General features: G+C 39.1%; 2 protein-coding genes across 2 annotated transcripts; one reads left to right on the top strand and one right to left on the bottom strand.

Moving 5' to 3' along the window:
• The first annotated feature begins 13,732 nt into the window (after window positions 1-13,732).
• LOC117625613 lies at window positions 13,733-15,541 on the top strand. Its single transcript, XM_034357146.1, has one exon. It carries the CDS (start codon window positions 13,733-13,735, stop codon window positions 15,539-15,541), a length of 1,809 nt encoding a protein of 602 aa, XP_034213037.1.
• Window positions 15,542-15,770: 229 nt separating this feature from the next.
• LOC117626635 (DNA repair protein XRCC3 homolog) lies at window positions 15,771-16,732 on the bottom strand. Its single transcript, XM_034358415.1, has one exon. It carries the CDS (start codon window positions 16,730-16,732, stop codon window positions 15,851-15,853), a length of 882 nt encoding a protein of 293 aa, XP_034214306.1. The 3' UTR covers window positions 15,771-15,850.
• Window positions 16,733-21,513: the final 4,781 nt, after the last annotated feature.

Below are 21,513 nucleotides of genomic sequence, written 5' to 3'. Positions count from 1 at the left end.
AACTATATTAATTGTCCCATTTAAATACCAGTGGAAAGCTTCTACAATAGAAGTTATAAAACCAATTACTCAAAACTGAAACCGTTCAAGATAGTCAAAACATACAAAATGATTTCCACACAAATCTGGGTAATTAAATATAACATAAATAAGTAAAGAAATTTTGAAAAAAATATGTAGGCATATGCACAAAATAGAATTGTCAAATTTAATTTCTCCATAAATGTAAAAAGATCTAATTCTCAATAAATTGAGGTTGGTTCCAAAACAACTGTATCAGTCAACTGTTTCAGCCAATGCTTTTATAGTTGTTGGTTGCTTCAAAATTAATTTTAAAACAAGAACAATAGCAATAAAATCTCAAAAACCTTTTTGCCCATTTTGCAACATAAATATCTATAATATTATCAAAATATTAATTGACAAAATCAATAAACCCATTAAAGATAAAAATTGGTCAAACCAAAATCAAATAATAAATATCATAATGAAATTGAAAACATTTAAAGCAATTGAAATTTTATAGACAACATGAAAACTTTAAACTGCATGTAATAACTCAACCCTAAATAGATTTTTAATTTTTAATTTATTATGTTAAAAGACTATTTTGCCCTCATATTATTTTAGTTGACTTTTTTATCGGGAAGGAATTTGGAAATTTTAATTGTACCGTTGCAACGAGAAAGATACGATCAAAATTCTAGTAGGGGCAAAACGTAATTTTTTGAAATTGGATTTTTACCCTCTATCTCTCCCTCGAGCCCTTTCTCCTCCCCTCTTCCCCCGGACTGCACAGCCGGTAGCCTCAACCTCCATAGCCACCACCTCCAGTCACCACAGGCCACAATACCCATGCCAAACTGACAGCCCGGCCCGCCGTCACACCATAGCCTTCGCCGCCGCCATCCGTTGCTCTAGCCATAGGAAAATCGAGAAAACAGGCCGGTTTTCTCTTTTAATTTCAAGGCGTTGTTCCGGCCATTTCCAACCACCATTCCCAGCGAGTGAGGTATGCTTGTTTGACAAGTGAAATTTTTTGGGAAACGAGCTTTTACAGGGGAGACTCTGCTAAATTTTCAGCAGAAGTCAAACCTGTAGTAAATTTGGTTTTAAGTTAGAAGGTCAAATTGGTCATTTATGCTCGGCACCCTCCAGGTGTCGGACACGCACAGGGTTCGGCTCATATTCCAATGTGGAATTTGGGTCGGGTCTTGTCAACTTGGTATCAGAGCATTAGGTTTAAATTCCTATAGACTTCGCACCGTGTGCGCATTCCTATTTTTGATAAAGTTATGTTTCTTGTGACAGAATCATGGGCCCTAAACATGGCGATACTCAGAGAGGGAGGAATTTCTTCAATTGGAACATGGTAGCATGACAGTCTTAGAGTATGAGAAGATATTGAATGAATTGTCCAAGTACTGTGTACCACTTGTGGCGGATGAGAGGAAGAAGTGTCAATTGTTCACCAGATGACTGAAGACATCCATCCATGACATCGTGATAAGACAGCGTCTGACTAATTTTGGAGATTTTGTGATGTCGACCTCATTGATTGAGAGCAGTCAGATGATGGTCCAAGGACGAAGCGATTTCCACATACGACAGTATGACATGGGTGGTCCCAGTCATGGGTCATTTAAGCGAGGTAGTTTTAGCTCCGGATCGTCCAGTGGCTGTAGACAGGGAGGTTTTCGAGCTAGAGTCAGCTCCAGCAGAGGGTCTAATTAGCGTGGGAGTTCTAGACCCCGTTTTGAGGTAGCACATCCAAGGGTTCAGGAAGACAGCTGCAGCCATTTTTTAGTAGGACGAATCGCTCCCAATGTGCTTTATGCGGTAGATACCATACTAGGCCTTGTCAGCAGGGCGCCACTGGGTGTTATCACTACAGTCAGTCAGGGCATTTTCAGAGGGAGTGCCCGATGCTTTTACAGGGTAGAGAAGTCTCCACTGGCTAACTCAAGGGACTGGTGCACAGAGCAGGGTGCAGAGTATGTCACAATGTGTGGGGGCCTCGTCTAGTAGTGGGGCCCAGACCAGTATGGCTAGCAGAGGTGGTAGTCAGCAGAGGGGACGTGGTGGTAGTAAGCAGAGGGGACGTGGTGGACGTTCCAGAGCTACCGGACGGGTGTACAACATGTCACAGTAGGAAGCTCAGGTGTCACCATATCTCATTATAGGTATGCTACCGGTCTTTGAAATTCTAGAGTTTTGATTGACCCCGGGGCTACACTCTTTTGTTGCACATAGTTTTGCCCACAATGTGGATGTGAGACTCGCGACTTTGCGTGAGAAGCTTGCTATTTCTGTACCCACGGTAGATGTTACCATTGAGCTTGTTCTAGGAACGAATCCTATCTCTCAAGCACCATATAGAATGGCACCAGCTGAATTAAAGCAATTGAGAACTCAGTTGCGGGAGCTGGTGGACAAGGGTTTCATCCGACCCAGTTTTTCTCCTCGGGGAGCACCAGTTCTATTTGTAAAGGAGATGGATGGTACCATGAGGTTGTGCATTGACTATAGGCAGCTAAATAAAGTCATTGTGCTGAACAAGTATCCGTTGTCTCGTATTGATGATTTATTTGATCAGCTGAAGGGTGCTAAAGTGTTTTCTAAGATTGATTTGAGGTCAGGTTATCATGAGTTGCGGATTAGAGAAGAGGATGTGCCTAAGACTACTTTCCGGACAAAATATGGTCATTATGAATTCTTAGTGATGCCTTTTGGGCTGACCAACGCGCTAACTGCGTTTATGGATCTCATGAACAGAGTGTTTCGACGTTACTTGGATTGCTTTGTGATTGTGTTCATAGACGAAATTCTAGTGTATTCTAAGAGTTAAAGGCACATATGAAGCACTTGGGAATTGTGCTAAAGACTTTAAGGAGAAGGCAGTTGTATGTAAAGTTTAGCAAGTGTTAGTTATGGTTGGACAGAGTGAGTGTCATGGGGCACGTGATTTGTGCGGAAGGTATTTATGTGGATCTCCAGAAAGTAGAGGCAGTAGTGAATTGCCACGACCAACTAATGTCACTGAAGTTCGGAGTTTCCTTGGGTTAACAAGGTACTATCGTCGCTTTGTGAAGGGTTTCTCTACCATAGCGACACCTCTCACTCATTTGACAAGAAAGAGAGTTAAGTTTGAATGGTCAGATGAATGTGAGGAAAGCTTTAATGAACTCAAGACCAGGTTGACCACTACTCCGATATTGACACTTCCGAATGATAGTGGGAACTTTGTTATCTACAATGATGCATCCTGGCAAGGATTGGATTGTGTGTTGATGCAGCATGGTAGGGTAATCGCTTATGCTTCTAGGCAACTCAAGAAGCATGAGGTGAATTATCCTACTCATGATTTGGAACTTGATGTTGTATTGTTCGCTCTAAGGATTTGGCGGCACTATCTCTATTTGAAAACATGTCAAGTTTTCACGGATCATAAAAGTTTGAAGTATCTGTTCACTCAAAAAGAACTTAACTTGAGGCAAAGGAGATGGTTAAAATTGATTAAGGATTATGACTGCACTATTAAGTATCATCATGGGAGAGCTAATATGGTAGCGGATGCTCTCAGCAAGAAGTCATCTGGATCTACAGCTCATCTCCGAGGGAGATATCTTCCATTGTTGATTGAGTTGAGGAAATTGAGAGTTGGGCTAGGCATGGATGATCAGGGAGCCTTGTTGGCCACTCTTTATGTAAGACCAGTGTTAGTGGAACGAATAATTGAAGCCCAGTTGCAGATCCATTGATTTGTACATTGAGATTGGAGCTCGAGAATGGTACTAGAACCGATTATTCAATGAGAAATGACAGAGCTTTAATGGTGGGTACCAGATTGCATGTTCATGATGATGAAGCATTAAAAAGGGAAATTCTTGAGGAGGCTTGCTGTTCGACTTTTGCTATGCATCCTAGCAGCACGAAAATGTATCATACTCTAAGGGAACAATATTGGTGGCCCTTTATGAAAAAGCAGATAGCAGAGTATGTCAGTAAGTGCCTAATTTGTCAGCAAGTCAAGGCAGAGCTGCAGAAACCATCGGGGTTGCTGCAACCACTTCCAATTCCTGAGTGGAAGTGGAAGGCACATTACTATGGATTTCATGTTCAAGCTTCTTTGGACATTGAACAAGCATGATGGAGTTTGGGTAATTATGGATCGACTCACCAAGTCCGTTCATTTTCTGCCGGTGAAAGCAATCTATACCTTGAATAAACTGGCTAAGATTTTCATAGATGAAATTGTAAGACTGATGGGGTGCCAGTGTCCATTGTCAGATAGAGATCCTCGGTTTACATCCTGTTTTTGGATGAAGTTACATGAAGCCTTTGTAACACAATTGTGGTTTAGTACTGCATTCCATCCCCAAACTGATGGTTAGTTAGAAAGAACGATTCAGACTTTGGAAGATATGCTAAGAGCTTGTGCATTACAGTTTTGGGGAAACTGGGATGATAAGCTATCGCTCATGGAGTTTGCGTATAACAACAGTTACCAAGCAAGTATTGGGATGTCACCATTTGATGGCTTGTATGGAAGATAGTGTAGAACTCCAATTTATTGGGATGAAGTGGGTGAGCATAGATTGGAAGTATCTGGAGATGTTGAACGGACAAAGAAGCAAGTTGAACTGATTAGAGAAAGACTTAAGGCAGCCAGGATCGACACAAGAGTTATGCTGACAATAGAAGAAAAGATCTTCAGTTTGAAGTTGGTGACTAGGTATTCTTAAGGTTTTTCGAGCTCTAGCTGATGGTTGGGTGAGATTTGATCAATTTCTAGCTTAGGCGGTTTGATTTATAACCCAAAGTTTGGCCGATTTTTGTATTGAATTTCCGCCCATTTGCTGTCCGAATTGGACGTTGCAGTAGTTGAATAAATTGCTCCACTCATCGAGTAATAGCTATGCCCAAAAGGGTGGCCCTTGATTCTGAAGTTTTTCCTGCTGCGGGTATCACTTAGGATAACCACGCGCTACCGACATTATGTTCGGATGCAATCCCCTAGTTGTCTCGAGCGCGTAGGTGTGTTCGGATTCCAATTCAGATACCGTTTGAGCCTCTAATGGATTTCGCTATTGTGTGATTTTTGGGTTCGATATGTTCAGACCGTTGGATTGAACTCAAGTTCACGTATGTTGTACCTTGTATTTCTAGGATCGTATAGGATTCGACATATCGTGAATCAGAGTCCTGGATATTCCGAAATTGTGAACCCTAGGGCTTGAAAAACTGTAACCGTTCGATCGTGTGATCGTGATCAATCCGACCATTCGATTCGGACCAAACTTGCAAGACATGGTTATTGAAATGTGTAGAACCTATAGGAACTCTCGGATTGATTCTTGGAGGTCGTGGACCCCATGGGGTCCCAGGTTAAGCTTTTAAGAATTTATCGCTTATATTGAGCAATTTTATTAATTAAATATTTATAATGGCCTGAATAGGTACTCGAGCGCCATCTAACCCATAGGAGGGACCCTCAAAGGGTCAAGCTAGCTCGGACGATCAGTGAGTGGACTTTTGGTTTATAAATAATTTTATGCATTTAAGTTTCATTATTTGATCTTGAATAAGTTATTAATGACTATGACTTTCCAAGCATGACTAATTTAATTTAAATATATTATTTATTTATTTATATATTGCCATGTTTGAAATGCAAAAGGCTTGGAAAGTAGGAGTTGAGATGATTACTGGTTTGAATGGTTCGATGAGGAATAAAAGTATAGTTTTCCAAGAAAGGCATGTATTTTATTTTGAAAACCACAATAGGTACCTAAGGTCTCCTTCAGATTAAATATTGCCTTCGGATTATATGCAGCCTTCGGAATAAATGTTGCCTATGAAATAAATTTTTGCCTTCGGTTATGTCAGCGCGTTTGACATTTGCCTCACGAGTCCTAAGGGTACCCGAACCGTGCGGAGTGAGGAATGCGGATCAAGTTGACTAAATGTCCCCTGAATCCTACGAGGATTGAGGCTCGGGTTGACTTTGTATTACCGAGACTTGCGAAGATGTGTCACAAATCGTGACAGAGGAATTAACATAAAAATTAAGGAATTGACAGATATATTAAGGGTACACCTAGGTAGGAGGAAATTATCACTTTTCCATGCTTTCAATTGTTTTTGATGATTTGATTATATGCGTAAACGATTACAAGTACGTATGTTGATTTTGGTATGAATATAGAACATTGATATAACTGAGTTTTACTAAAAAATTTTCCAGAGGGGTTAGTATGTTCATATGCTATTTTCTAAACCTTTATTTTTGTCCACTCACATTTTTCAATGTTTTGCGCCCCCAGGCAATACACGTGCACCAGAGAGCCACCACAAGGCAGACACCACACTCCGCTCCATCCTTTCTTTATGTAGGATTTCTTTTGTAAATGAATGTTTCGTTGTAAATTTCTGAACTAGTTGCTCTAATATTACCCTAGGATTATTGTATGGCCTGAGGCCATTTGTTTGTAGTTGAATTGTTTGGATATAAATAGATGCATGCTGAACAGTTGAGAATATATTAATGCTTGTTTGACAGGTGAAATTTTTTGGGAAACAAGCTTTTATAGGGGTGACTCTGCCAAATTTTCGGTAGAAGTCAAACCTATAGTAAATTTGGTATTTAGTTAGAAGGGCAAATTGGTCATTTGTGCCCGGCACCCGTAGGTGTCTAACACGCATAGGGTTCAGCTCAGATTCCAATAAGAATCTGGGTCGGGTCCTGTCACTGCATGTGGGAGCATATATTTTACTGGCCAATAAGAAGATGACACGGTTTAGGGTTTAGGGTTTAGGGTTCATTCCCTAAACCCTAAACCCTAATTACCTTGATTAATTCCTATTTAATTAGTTTGACCTAAGGTATATTCATTACCATCTCCATCAAATCTCTTGAAGTAATTCCCATCATATTTTTGGAGAAGAATAATCCTAACCAAGTAAGGATTATTCTCCCAAAACTAAGGAAGCTATAAATACAGAGCTACACAAGACATTCAAGGTAATTCAACATTCTAAACTCACACCCAAAAACCCTATGCAAACCCTCTCTCCCTCTCTTTCTCGCCACCCCTCTCTCCCACTCTCTTTACAAGGGTAACTGCAACACATATGGCTCCAGCCACCCAGCTTTTCTCGTGAGAGAAAACTCTATCTAGTTTAGCTATTGCCACATCTTTTCTTAAAGATCCAATTGAACTAACTTAGGCATTGGAGGGCATTTGGCCAATACTCCCCAGGTGTGATCAACTCCTATTTGTTTTGCAAGAATCGAGGAAAAGAGAGAAGGAAACTCGAAAGGTGAAGAATCTACAAGTGAATATTCTTCAGCTCCAAGGGTGAAGAATCTACACGCGAATATTCTCCCATGAGAAATTTGCCCAAACACTGTAGCTACCCAAAACAACAGTCCAGATCTCTTGGACCACAGGAGTCCAAGAGATTGTGGTCACTCACCGTTGGATATTAATCCAATGAATGAAAAAAGTTTTTTAAAAGGAGTGCAAGAGTGAGTGAACCGTTAAATTTACATCCAACGGTGAGTGATCACAAATCTCTTGGACCCCTGTAGTCCAAGAGATCAGGACTGCCCAAAACAAATCATGATTTTCTATTTGAAACTCCAATACAAATGCAAAAGCTTCAGTCAAAGAGTTAAATATGTATTGAAGGAATAGCAATACGGGAAGAAAACAACTTTGACATATAAGACTTTAGATTGTTATAAAAATTATAAACTTCCTCTTTCCGTAAAAGCAAAAAACAAAACCCTTATAATATAAATAATATATAAAATAAATGAGAAAGTATTTTAAGGTAAAGGAAAATTAAATAAACAAATAATAGGTAAATAAAAGTAGAATAAATTAAGATTATGAAAGTAAGCTTGGTATGGTGAATCACATCAAAGACGTTGTCCTAAAGCTTTGTAGCCTCCCCACATGCAAGTATTGATAGTCTACAAGACTCCAAGATATGACCCCCAATACACAGGCTCAAGTTCGCAATGAGCACGTTCACAGTTGGATATAGGTCTCCAACTCACAGAGCTATTGCCCAAAAATAATAATATAAGTATATAAAGTATGAAAAGTAGAAGATGAGAGAATAAGATTGAGTGGCCTTTTATAGGCATCCAAGAACATATAACCTCCACCACATTAAACTAAAAAAATTAAGGCATTCAATATGGAAATAAAACCTGAAAATTAATATCTATAAACCCCATAATAAATCAAATAAAATAGCCAAAATGACAGAACCTGCCCCGAAATCCTCAGAATCCGTGAAGGATCCTGTGGTATTTTTGGCATCAAACAGATGCTCAACCCACTTACTAACCATATCCTCTTCTCCAAATCAAAGGAAAAAAGGGTCGAGACTTTCTGTTGAAATTAAGGCAGTCTCCCCTGAAAAAACGACTTTCCTAAATTTTCAACCTGTCAAATCAAGTAAAATAATCCCGACAACAAATGCACAATATAGAAACATACAATTTAAATAATAGGCCTCCAGCCTTACATCCAACCCAAGCATGGGCGATAATAGAGCATATCTAGAGAAATTCAGTTTACAAGTGAAAATAAAGTTCAACGGAAATCGAGACAAATAAAAGTTATCCTACAAGAGTTCGGGGCTTGACAGTTCAAGTCTTAGCTCGGCCACTTGGTTCATGTCTAGCTACCGCCTGGGGGACACAAAACTAAAAAAACTAGTGGACAAAAACAAAGTTTTGTTGTAATTGAAAACAACATACTAACCCCACCATTTGGAAAACGATGCTAAGAACATGCAATTGAAACTATTCACACGTAACCAATGTGAAATAGAAGTACTCTCACACCCCCGATATAAAATAATAATATCCAAGTCAAAGCTTTTGACTCCAACCATACTCGTTCTCGAAACATAAGCTTATAAAACTAAATATGTAAGGATGGCTTTAAAATAGTTAAATGTATATATATATATATATAATAGATAATTTCACACCAACACGAGTACCGGGGAAATAATCTAACACGGGGATTTTTTGACTAGCCTGTAGGGTTTCAACTTTCTACCCTGCGTCTAAGGATGGGCTGTCCCACCAAGGAACGACCAGTCTATAATACACACGCCGGAAAATCCAACTCCATGTGTGGCCAAACCAAACCAACTATGTCCTATGCGTGCAGACTGCTTTATCACACACCGGATAATCTAACGCCACATGTGATAAAGTACTAACATAACCAAATGTGCCCACACGCCGGATAATCCAATGCCACGTGTGGGTACAGTAACCAAGGGAGGATACTTAACATGGTGCACTCACATATTTATATAACAATCAACAAAGTACCCCAACTCATATCAATCACTTGCCCAGTTATTTAATCATAGAGTGAATAACAAATTCTCAAAACATATAATCCATATTCAAAATAATTATAAACCTCAAATATCATGCTAACCACAATTTTCATGATTTAAAAAAAATATATATTATATATATATATAATAACTCCATAGTCATAATAATCCATTTTGAATGCATAGTAATTTAATCGTTGAAAATAATGCTATTTCAAAGCAAATTCACTCATAGATAATCCAAAGCTGCTTGACCTTGAGAGCGTCCCACCTGTTGAGTACGAGGAGCATGAGTACTTTCTGAAGAACACGAGGATTATATCAAAATAAAGCACTTCGAACGAGAACTTTAAAATAAAGTCCTAGTTTTTCCGGGACTCAAGTGTGTGTACGACGAACGGGAAGTTATTAAGGTCTAATTACCTATTTTGAAAGGTGAAATAACCTCGGAAGACTCTCAGTTAATCGAGTGGTCAAACTTCCCAAACTTGGTCAACTGGCCCACGGGGCCACAACCTTCGATTTCTGATTCAAAAGTTCATACAGGTTCAACAATGTTTACTAAACATGTCCTGCAAGTTTGGTCTAGATCGAGCGGTCGGATTTCTCACGATCCATGATCAAACGGTCATCATTTTACGTAATCTTTGAATCATGGATTCGGAGCATCCGGGCCTTCAATTCTCGATCCGTGAGTTCTTACACGATCCTAGAGGTACATAGATCAACATACTTGGAAATGGAGTCGATTCAATAGTTCGAACATATCGAACCTGGATATCACCTAATATGCGTAAATCCGTTCAATCATCAAACGATATCCAAATTCAAATCTGATCATACCATCGTGCTCGTGACGACATGTGGAGAAAATTTTAGAACCAAATGGGCCACCCAACCTTGGCCCACGAGCCGCCTCACATGCCAACAATGCTTGAGTGTCTTGAGAAAATTCCGGCGACTGGAAAATTTCTTGAAACACTCGACAATACCTATACCTACATGATCAAAACCACTAGAGGAGCAACTTTTGTTCTTGGTCCATGTCCAAAAGTGGCCGGAGTTTGCCTGAAATTCAAGCCAAAAATGGGTCAAAACTTAGATCGTAAATCTTGCTTCAAAACTTCAAAATCAATCTTAACCAAGCCAACCATCAGCTAGATCACATTGAAAGGATGGGAGATGTTGATATTAAGACGCCTTTATATGATTTAATTTTACAATATGTTTCGGGAGGATTTATAAGTGGTAATTATGCGAGTTTGTCGATTACTTATTTAGTATTGTGATTTTTTATTCGGTTTTACTTCGAGAATGTTTTGATAAGTTTTTATTGGTTGGAAATCAAGATCGCAAAATTTGGGTTTATTTAACGGTTTAAAAAGGGGGTTTCGTTTATTTAATTATTTATTGATGCATACTTGAAATTTTGAATGGTTTAGAAAGAATTTGGGTAAGAGTTTTGGAAAAGGGACTTGTGAAAAAGAGAGTTTTTATATTTAAGTGTCGAGAAGTGGATTTCAAAACACCCACCCCCCAACCCCCACCCCCAGGTACCCAGACTCGGTTGTCTTCGAAAGTTATTGGTTGCCCTCGGAAAAGTATAATTGTTGCTTGTGGAAAAAAATATAACAGTTGCCTTCGGAAAAGTGAATCGGTTGCCTTCGGTATTGTGCACATGACTAAGATTGAATGTACTTATATAGAGACTACTCTGTAGATGTCTAGCCAGAGATTTGCCTGTACATGTAGTAAGGTTATTCTATAGGTGTCCGGGTAGTGAATTGCCTATACTTGCTTTTGTACGTGTCTGGCCAGTATATAGCATGCTCCTGCTTATGTGGGTGTCTAGCCCGGATTTTCCCTTGCCACCTGCCCGATTGTCTACACAGGCGGTTGACCAATTTCTCCATTCCTCGATTGCCCTCAGTGCATTGCCTGCACTTGTATCACAAATGCGAGTATCCAGCCAGTGATTTTTCCCCAGGATGTTCCCCTGCCACCCTGCCGATATACTACACAGGGTTGGTCAGTTTTCCCCTAGGTATACTTGGATGGAGAGTTTTTGTATGAATTGGATTGAGACTGGATTTCAGATGAATTGTATTTTGAGCTTGCCTGATTTATTGAATTCAAAGAATGGTTTGAAACATGATTTTTGTTGAATTACATTTTTGAGTTACTGGATATTTTGGAATTAAATGTTGTTTGAAATACCAGATTGTATTAATTGAAACTTTACTTTCTAGTTATTTCCGATATTGTTTTACCTACATATGGATTTATTATATTATGTTCCTGTATGTAAATTTGCTTGTGCTTTAGTAAGTTTTCAAAGGTTTGCAAAAACAGAGGGGTTAGTATGTTCTGTATAATTACTTTCAAGAAAAATTTTCTTTTTGTCCACTCACGTTTTTACTGTTTTGCGCCCCCAGAAGTTGCTCTAATATTTCCCACTTAGGCTGAATTTTAGGCCGAAGGCCTTGTGAAATTTGTGTGTGCCTTATCTTGTGAGTGTTGCCAGTTGGGGGTTATTAGATTGTCGTTATTTGTAGGTGTTAATCTGGAAAAAATTCATTTTATAGGGGAGACTCGGCCGAAATTTCAGTAGAAGTCTCGACCCATTTTTTCTGAAAAGTACGGGTTAGAGGTGGAAAGTTAGTAGTGAGTCCGGCACTGTTCGGGTGCCTGTCGGGTAATAGGATTCAGCAAGAGTTCCAAGGGGGAATTCGGGTTGGGTCCTATCAAAATACCTTTTTAGTCACTGAAAAAAAAAAAATTTATCCAAAAGCCAAGCAAATGCAAAATTTTATTTTGAACATTTTTGTGTTTGTTCAAATATATGTATTGACATAGTCATGGATTTGAATTTTGGTGAATGTGAGGGTATGGTAATGGTTGGGATTATGATTGGAGTTTTTGTTGTTGAAAAGATTGATTTGTTTTTTTGTGAAACTGTTCTTCATATAATTCCTTTTTTGGGCCTTAATTGATGCTACACCTACCATAAATTTTTAGGTTCTCTTAGCTCACACAGCTCTCTCTCTCTGGCACAACTCTCTTTCTCTTTGGTATCTGTCTATCACAGCTCTCTGTGTCTCTCTTGGCTCTCTCTATCTTGGCTCTCTCTCTCTCTAGCACAACTCTCTGTCTCTCTCTTTGCTCTCTTTCTCATAGCGCACCCGTTTCTCTCTCTAGCTTCGTTATGTCTCTTTCTCCCCTATTCGATCTCTTGCTCTCTGTTTGGAATCGCGAACCCTTCCCTTTAGCTATGTCTTCTGTGGTTATTTTCTTAATATCAGTGGGATTATGTGAAATGAGTTATAGTTTGATTGTTTGGGTTTGTGTTAAATTCGTTTTGGCTTTAATGTCTTTGGGTTAGGTTTTGTTGAATATTCATGCTCATTCATCTGGTTTTGTACCAATTCCATTTAGATTGGTCTGGATATGTGAATCTTGAAACTTGGGATTTTCCATTTGATGTAGTAGATCTGTATAGTGTGATTCTGATGTGTTACTAGTGTATTGTGGTTGTGTTCCTCTTATTTTACAGTCGTATTGCTGTTATATTGCCATTATAGTGCCTCTATATTGCCTCTATATTGCTATTATATTGTGGTTATATTGCTATTGTATTGTATGTTTATTGTGGTTATATTATTGTGTTAATGAAATGTTGTTTTGTCATGGTCAGAAATGGAGACAATTGTTATTCTCGTGTGCTACAATGGAAAATGGGTCACCTCAAAGAAGATGTGCAAATACGAAGGGGGTGACTCAAAAGGCTTAATAGTTCCACGGACCATCAAATTTGCTGAACTGTTGGACCGTGTGCATCAGATTGGTAATACAAAAATCAGGGAAGACAAGATTTGCTTAAAATTCTCAGTTTTGGTGGCCTCGAATGAGTGGAAGCACATAAAGATTGAGGACGATGATGATGTCAATTTTTTTTATGAAGTACAATTTCGAGGTAACACCTTCAAAACTAGCTCCCTTACTCGTGAGTATAGAAGATAAAGGACTGACAAATGATGTAGTTCATAGTATGCATATCACGACAGATAGTAGTCGGATGGGTCATTCTTCAGTTGCCATTGTTGAAAGCAATGAAGTAACTTGGAATAATACAAATGTCACTGATTTGGGAGGTGAAGTAGGGACAGATTTTATGGATATGATTGATTTTAGCGAGGTGGAGGAGATGCATGGTGGTGATAATGGTACTGAAAGAAATGAAGTGTCAGTGTACTCTGCCCCCCCTAATTTGGGGTGCTTGAACACAGCTGCCCAGTTGCCAAAAATGCGTTTAGGAGGAGAATCTGAACCCACTCGTCAACATTATTAGAGTCAAATGGGTGAAAAAAATCGGTATAATGCAGTCGGTGTAAAAGATGAAGAAGCATATTTGGACAGCGGGTTTTCACGAAGCGATTGGAATCCGAAAATTACAGTTGGGCAAATTTTCTCTAGTAAGAAAACATTGTTGACGGAGTTACGGTTGACGGCATTAAGAGGCCACTTTGAATTTAAGGTGCAATTCTCTTGCACTAAGAGGTTGCTTGTGGTTTGTTGTCAACGTCCATGCCCATGGCGGGTCCGCGCATCGAGAATTGGAGAATACAGCTTCATGATTGTGAGGTGTACAACTGTCCATGAATGTGATTTGAGGTTTGTAAGTGACAAGCATCGTCAAGCAACCGCAGCACTTGTAGCCAGTTCACTTAAAAGGAAGTTGAAGGATTGTCGGACAATATACACACCAAGTGACATTATGAGAGATGTGAAACACAACTTTGGTTGCACCATCCATGATTCGAAAGCTTGGAAAGCAAGGGAGTTAGCTCTATTGTCCATTAGAGGATCAACGGAGGAGGCATATTATATCCTTCCAGCTTATTGCTATGAATTGGAGCGTATGAATCCCGGCACAAAAACACACATCCAAACTGATGAGAACAATCACTTTGTGTATTTATTTATGGCGGTTGGCGCATGTATTAGAGGGTTCCGTTCTTCCATGCGCCCAGTGATAGCCGTGGATGCCACTCATTTAAAATCCAAGTACAAGGGTGTTATGTTTGTAGCAAATGCATTCGATGGTAATCGAAATATATATCCTCTTGCTTTTGGGCTCGGGGATTTGGAGACGGATGCATCATGGCATTGGTTTTTCACTAAACTTCATGAAGCCATTGGTGAGTGTCCCAATCTTGTTATTATTTCTGATCGCAATGTTAGCATAGAGAATGTGTGGAACAAAATTTTTCCAACTGCACAACATGGCATATGCTTTTATCATATGAAGGGGAACATGAAACGCACTTTCAAGTTGAAAAAGCGTGATCACATACTTATGCACTTTGAGAAGGCTGCGAAATCTTATTCCATTGCTGAATTTGATTGTCATTTTTGCAAGATCAAGCGAAAGGAACATGTTGCTCAATATCTTGAAGAGGCAGGGTTACATAAGTGGTCTAGAGCTCACATGGATGGACGCCGCTACAATGTAATGACAACAAATATTGCGGAGTCAATCAACTCAGCCCTTAGGTTTGCAAGAATGCTGCCAGTGGTTCATTTGATAGGGGAAATTGTTAATCTCCTTGTGAAATGGTTCACCAAACGTCGTGAGTTGGCTTTGAATTGCACAACAACATTGTGCCCCAATTTTGGAGAGAAGAAGTTGAGGAACAGGTTGGAGGATGCTGCAAGGATGAATGTGGTTAAAGTTAATAATGCACAATATAATGTTTTGGACGGTGATATGGACGGCCTCGTAGATTTGACGAACAACAGTTGTAGTTGTAGAAAGTTTCAGCTTGAGCAGCTACCTTGCAAGCATGTAGTTGCAGTTTGCAGCTTCTTGAAAGTAAGTGTATATGCAAAGGCTTCTCGGTATTACACTCGGAAAACCTGGATGGATGCTTATTCGGATAGCATCTACCCGGTACAACCTCACGGAATGTGGGATACTCCTGAAGATGTTCGAAGTCGAGTTGTGCTGCCTCCCATGGCAAGGGTCATGCCAGGCAGACGAAAGAAGTTAAGAATTCACTCGCAAGGAGAGGGCAGCATTAGAAGAAAGTGCTCAAGGTGCGGTTCCGCAGGCCACAATAAAAGCACCTGTAAAAACAATATTCCATTGCGCAATGTATCTTAGACAATAAGATTTTTGTTGCTTTGGTAGGTCATGTAAACTCTACTTTTATTTGTGGTGGGTTTCGTGTTATGTTGAATGGGAATTCTTTTAAATTTGCATTATTTGGGTTGCATTGCTACAGCATGCTGATTTGGGTTGCATTGCTACAGCATGCTGTATTGCTGACAGATTGCCATTATATTGACCTTTTATTGTACTGGTATTGCTTCCTGATTGCAATTATAATTTGAGTGCGAAATTAAAGGGACTGGAATGTAATTCCAAATGGATCCAAAACATTAAAGTTCTTAGAATTCCTATATTACACAGTTACTGTGATACTCCGACTATACCTTCTTTTTTTATTACAAATTCGGCCGATGCATAGGCCAGATGTGGGGCAAATACAAGGTGAAATGTCCTATGTGTTTGACTACATATACTTGTTGAAGGAGCATTACGAATGTCAACCTCAATAGATTGCTCATGTCTTGCCAAGAACACTCTTGAATTTATGCAATGTGCCCAAGCCAGTCCCAAAGCTGGACTCACCCGTCTGCCTGATGTGTCCAGGGACTCCAAGTTTCCCAACCTCACCCCATTCACTCCATCATGTGGCCCAATAAAATCCACCACTTGGTTGGTGACAACCACCGCCAACCCAAACTTATTTGCTAAACCCTTCAATGTCCCGGATATGTTGAAGAACATTTCAGACCGCCGTTTCAAATCTGCCGGTGTTGTCTGATACTGTGATCGGAACAATGCAGCAATGGAATCAATGACAATGAGTTTCACAGGTAGGCGGGTGTGATCAATGGCAATAAATGCTTCTATGTCTCCAAGGACATGGATGAGTTCTTGAGCATCATGAACACCATGAACATATATGTCTTCCAATGGCTCCAACCTTATTAAGTTGGGGTATGATGCATGATAAAGGTTGCCTAGTTGTTGCAATCGACGAAATGGGAAGCTGAATTCTGTGAATATGTAGATGGAGGAGCCCCCTAGTCCGCCATGTGAGGGTGGGAGCTGAGCTCGCACCGTAAGTTGGAGACAAAGCTGCGTCTTCCCAGAACCACTCTCCCCTACTAATTCTGTTATGGAGTTGCAGGGTATCCCACCCCCCAAGCAGTGATCTAGTATTGGGCATCCAATGGATAATTTAGGGGTTGAAAGAGGAAGGAGCATGAGGTTTTGGGGTGTCATGTTTGTGTAATTTAGGGGGGGATGTGATGGTGCTACAAGGCATGCATTATATATATATATATATATAGAGTTCATTTTGAAGGTCTGTACTGTAGGCCATCTGTCTTTTAAGGGATGTTTAATTCATCCTTTTTCCAGGTTGTAATTACTTTTTTGTTTATTTATTAGTATTTTTTTGGACCATATAATTTAAAACATATTCTGATGCAGTACGTCCTGTAATAGGATCATATTGTAACTCTATCACCACTCTATTGTACTGATATTGACATAATATTGCCACTATCCACATCTTTATTGTATATTATTGCTGCTATATCGCCACAGAACTGGAGACCGATAAACTGTATACGCACAAATACAAAATGAGGCTTCATCATTCCATAAAATCCTATTTCCAAACTTACATAATACAACAACAGGCCACCCCATCGTTACATAATACAAAAATACGCCACCTCATAGTTCCATTTCCCTACAAAATGAGGCTTCATCATTCCATACATTCCTATTTCCAAACTTACATAATACAACCACAGGCCACCCTATCGTTACATAATAAAAAAATACGCGACCTCATAGTTCCATTTCCCTGCTGTTGACAAATTCGAAGTTGCATACTCTTCAAGTGCGGTGACCGCGACCCATGAAATTCATGACCCCGGCCACAGTTATGTCGGCCCAGTTTCCTGCCGGATCCACAATTTTTGCAAATTTACGAAATAGTTCGAATCCCCTTTCCACTTGTTCTTGCTTCAACTTGGCCATTGCTTCTGATTCCTTGAATACCATAATTGCAGTGGCAGGGGCAAGTTCAATTTTTTCTTTCATTCTCTTTATATGTAGGAGATGCATGCGCGCATGATAACGAGAGCGAATTGTGCGGTTTTTTATGACACCCCATCTAGCTTGGCCCTCCACAATTTTTGAAACTATGTCTGCATGAAGATTTTTCCAAAACATGGTATTGCCTCGACATTGCTGTATGCCATGGACCAAGTCTGCAGGGAGTGAATTGGGTGACTTGGCTTGTGTTTCAGTCTCCCCTCCTTCAGTAATTGAAAGCGTTGGGTTTGGTGTGAGGTTATGGTCCATGGTCTTTGATATTTATTGTTGCCTGGTCTACAACTTAATTGGAACAACAGGGGACTAAATGCGATGTGAGTTCAATCTGTGGGGAAGGTAATGGTTGTAAGCAGCAGTTAATGTGATGGAAGTTTTCATTTCAAACAGCTGGGTTGATTAATATAGGCAGGTTTTAATGACCAAACCAGTAAGTCAGAGAGTTATTGGCGGGAGGGATTAGGGGGAGTAATTGGCGGGAGGGATTGGCGGGAGTGTTAGGCGGGATAGTATGGGCGGGAGTTATTACCCAGGTTGACTTTATGCCTTTTTGTAATATATTTGTATGTTGGACGTTCCCAACTTGGTCATTTTCCCATTATGTCATTGAAATAAGGGAGTTGCCTATTTGCCTAATTCACCAACTCATTCGAATTGACCAATAATGGTTATTGTCTTATTTCTCATTTCACCAATCTCAATTCGTTTCCATTTTTCCATTTTTCATATTTTCCTATTTTCCATGTGTCATCCAAATTTCAATTTTTCAATTTGTCATTATTTTTTCCTATTCCCTATTTTCCTATTGTGCAATTTCCCAAGTTTCCTTTTGTTCTATTTCCAGTTTTCCAATTTTTCAATGTTCCCATTTTCCCATTATGTACTTAAAAAAAGTTGCCTACTTTGCCTAATTCAGAAAGTAATTAAAATTGTCCAATATGGTAATTGTCTTATTTCCCATTTCCACAATTTCAATTCGTTTCCAGTTTTCTTATTTTCCATGTGTCCCTCTTTCCTATTTCCATTTTTCAAAATTTAAGTTTTTGTCCAATTATCCAATTTTTTTTTTTTTTTCCAATTGGACTATTTTCTAAGTTTCCTTTTTTTCCTATTTCAAAATTTTCAATTTGCTAACTTTCCTTTTGTTCTATTTCCAATTTTGCTATTTTCCAAGTTGCCTTATTTCCTATTTTTCAATTATCCAGTTATCCAATATTCCAATTTTCCAATTATCCAATTTTCAATTTTCCAATTTGCGTATTTGCCTATTTTCCAAGTGTCCTTTTTTCTTATTTCCTATTTCGAATTTTCCAATTTTCCAATTTTCATGTTTTCAGAGTTTCCTTTTTTTCCTATTTCATGTTTTCCTATTTTCCTATTTTCCAAGTTTCCTTTTGTCCAATTTCAAATTTTCCAATTTTCCAAGTTGCTTTCTTTTCCAATTACCCAAATTTCCAATTTCCAATTTCCAAATTTCCTATTTTCCAAGTGTCCTTTTTTCCTTTTTCCAATTTCCCAATTTTCCAAGTGTCATTTTATCCTATTGCCTAGTTTCCTGTTTCCAATTTTTCCTTATTTCCTATTTCCTATTTCCAATTTTCCAATTTTCCAACTTTCCATTTTTTCGCATTTCCGATTTTCCAATTTTCCTTTTCTTCTATTTCCAATTTTCCAAGTTTCCTTATTTCCCATATCCAAGTTTTAACTTTTCACTTTTCCAAATTTCCAAATTTCCATATTTCCTGTTTTGCTATTTTGCTATTTTCCAATTTTCTGTTCTGAAATTCGCAATAAATGCTTAGTTACATAGTCCTATTTTGGGTTCAAATCCACAATTTCCTATTTCCCATTAAGGTTTGGTTTTTTGTCGTTTGGAAGCCAATTTTATTGTTGTTAATGTCATGTTGTACTGCTGTAACTTACAGCCAAGGAGTTAATGGTGTAGTTTGCAATCCCATCAATTGAATGCACCAACACAAAACCCAATTTACCTCATACAAGTTCGTACATATAACTGAACCTTCCTATATAGAACTGCAACAGAGGCACCTTCTTAACGGGAAAGGTAATTAGTCTTACTGAAAGGCAAATATTCTCCACTCAAGCTAACCATATAGTCGTTTACAACTGGAGACTGAATGTACCTCTATTTGTTTTGTTGCAGGCAACAGCTGTGAATTGTCCCCAGTAATACTTCAACATGTCGGATGTACGCCCTCCTAACGAGCATGTGAGTTACCCGGGGGACCAGCCGTGGCATGTGCCATTCCCATCTCCACCTCGGACTCCCAATCATGATCCCACTTCATCTGGAAGTGAGGCTGAGAGCAATGATCCGCTTGACAAAATCTCTGCCGTCAAGCACCACCTCCAATATATGTCAAAGGCAACGGATTGGTGGGAGAGTAAGTGTGATATTCATGGCCAAGTTATGGGAAACTTGGCCAACAAGTTGAACAAAGCATACGCTGGAGAGGTGAAGCAAACTCTTAAAGCAAAAAGTCGGAGCAAAGAGTTAGAGTCCTTGAAGTTGAAATTGGAAGACAGAAAGAAAAATGTCGTCGAAACATTCACACAATCTGAAGAATATAACCATGAAATGGTTGAATGTTTCAACAACGGCTTCAAAATGTTCCGAGATTATGCTTCGGTCATCTCACCAGACCACAATTAGAGTGAAATTGATGTAGCTGGTGTCTGGCAGGTACTGAATATGGGTTCTGATGGAATGGCTCATCATAGCCTCGTGCATGCAGCGAGGAGAAAGGACAAAGACATGGATCTTTTGATGGACCTATAGTAACGGTGAGTGCTGCTTCAGTTCATCTCACCCGAGTACATGGATCTTTTGTTGCCTTCATTTTCCCTTCGCGGGATAGATAGTATTGTTAAGGTTCGGTGGCGATTTCTTTTGCATGTGTGAAATGTTGTCTGTAATGTGTATGTATTGTATGTACATTGACTTAATCTTGTATTTCTATTTTGTTTATATTGCCTTAATACTGTAATGTGTATGTATTGTATGTATATTGACTTAATATTGCATTTATATTGTACTTATATTGCCCTAATATTGCCTTTGTATTGTATTGATATTGTGGACATATTGCCACATATTCGATGTACTGATAAAATTCCTATCGTATTGCCCTTATATTGCTCTAATATTGCCTTCATAGTGCACCTATATTGACCTCATATTGCTCATATATCGTATGTGAATGGCATGTGCTGTAATAAGTCTCCACTTCGTTGAAAGTAATCCTGAATACAAAGATGACGGACACAACAATTGTTATCCATCCTTATATTACCATGAATTGATTTGGACCTTTCAAATGATAGTTGGAGTTGCACATGGATTCATATTCAAAACGAAAGTAATTCTCTCCCTCAATGAATTGTCGTTCAAAAGATACTTTGCTATCAAATATTGGGTCCAAAAATGCAACATCCACAGTAAATTAATTGGGCACAAACCACATATTACAAAACGAGGAAGATTTTTGGCATGCTTGAAAAGAGAAGGGCCAAATACAACAGAAAAGAAAATCCATTCAAGCTTGTACAATGGAATGCACAATAACCCTTTTACATGTCCTTCCAACACCAGTGTTTTGCCTACGTTAGAGTCGCAGGAGGAGAGCATATTGCCATTGTGCAATTCGAGGGGGCAGTCAATTTGGTATGGTGGCATAAACATGTTTACTCCACGAATCACCTGTATGGGACAGAGCTTCCTTCTTCCCTTGTCGTCTGTAGGTTTCAACTTCACACTTTTTATATACATGTATGACAACTTGTGGCTATTTATGTATGGCCTCCTAACACTTGTTCTGCCATTCCAAAGTATTAGGTGAGAAATTTTGAGTTGAATGACTGGAAAGACTTCAGATGACAGAAACTAGAGATTTTGAAGAAAAAGGGTTAGCAAGAAC

The sequence above is a fragment of the Prunus dulcis genome, chromosome 4 (genome assembly GCF_902201215.1).
Source record: "Prunus dulcis chromosome 4, ALMONDv2, whole genome shotgun sequence".
Taxonomy (NCBI): Eukaryota; Viridiplantae; Streptophyta; class Magnoliopsida; order Rosales; family Rosaceae; genus Prunus; species Prunus dulcis.
The sequence above is the reverse complement of the archived record's forward strand: the minus strand, read 5'-3'. Positions and strand labels throughout refer to the sequence as shown.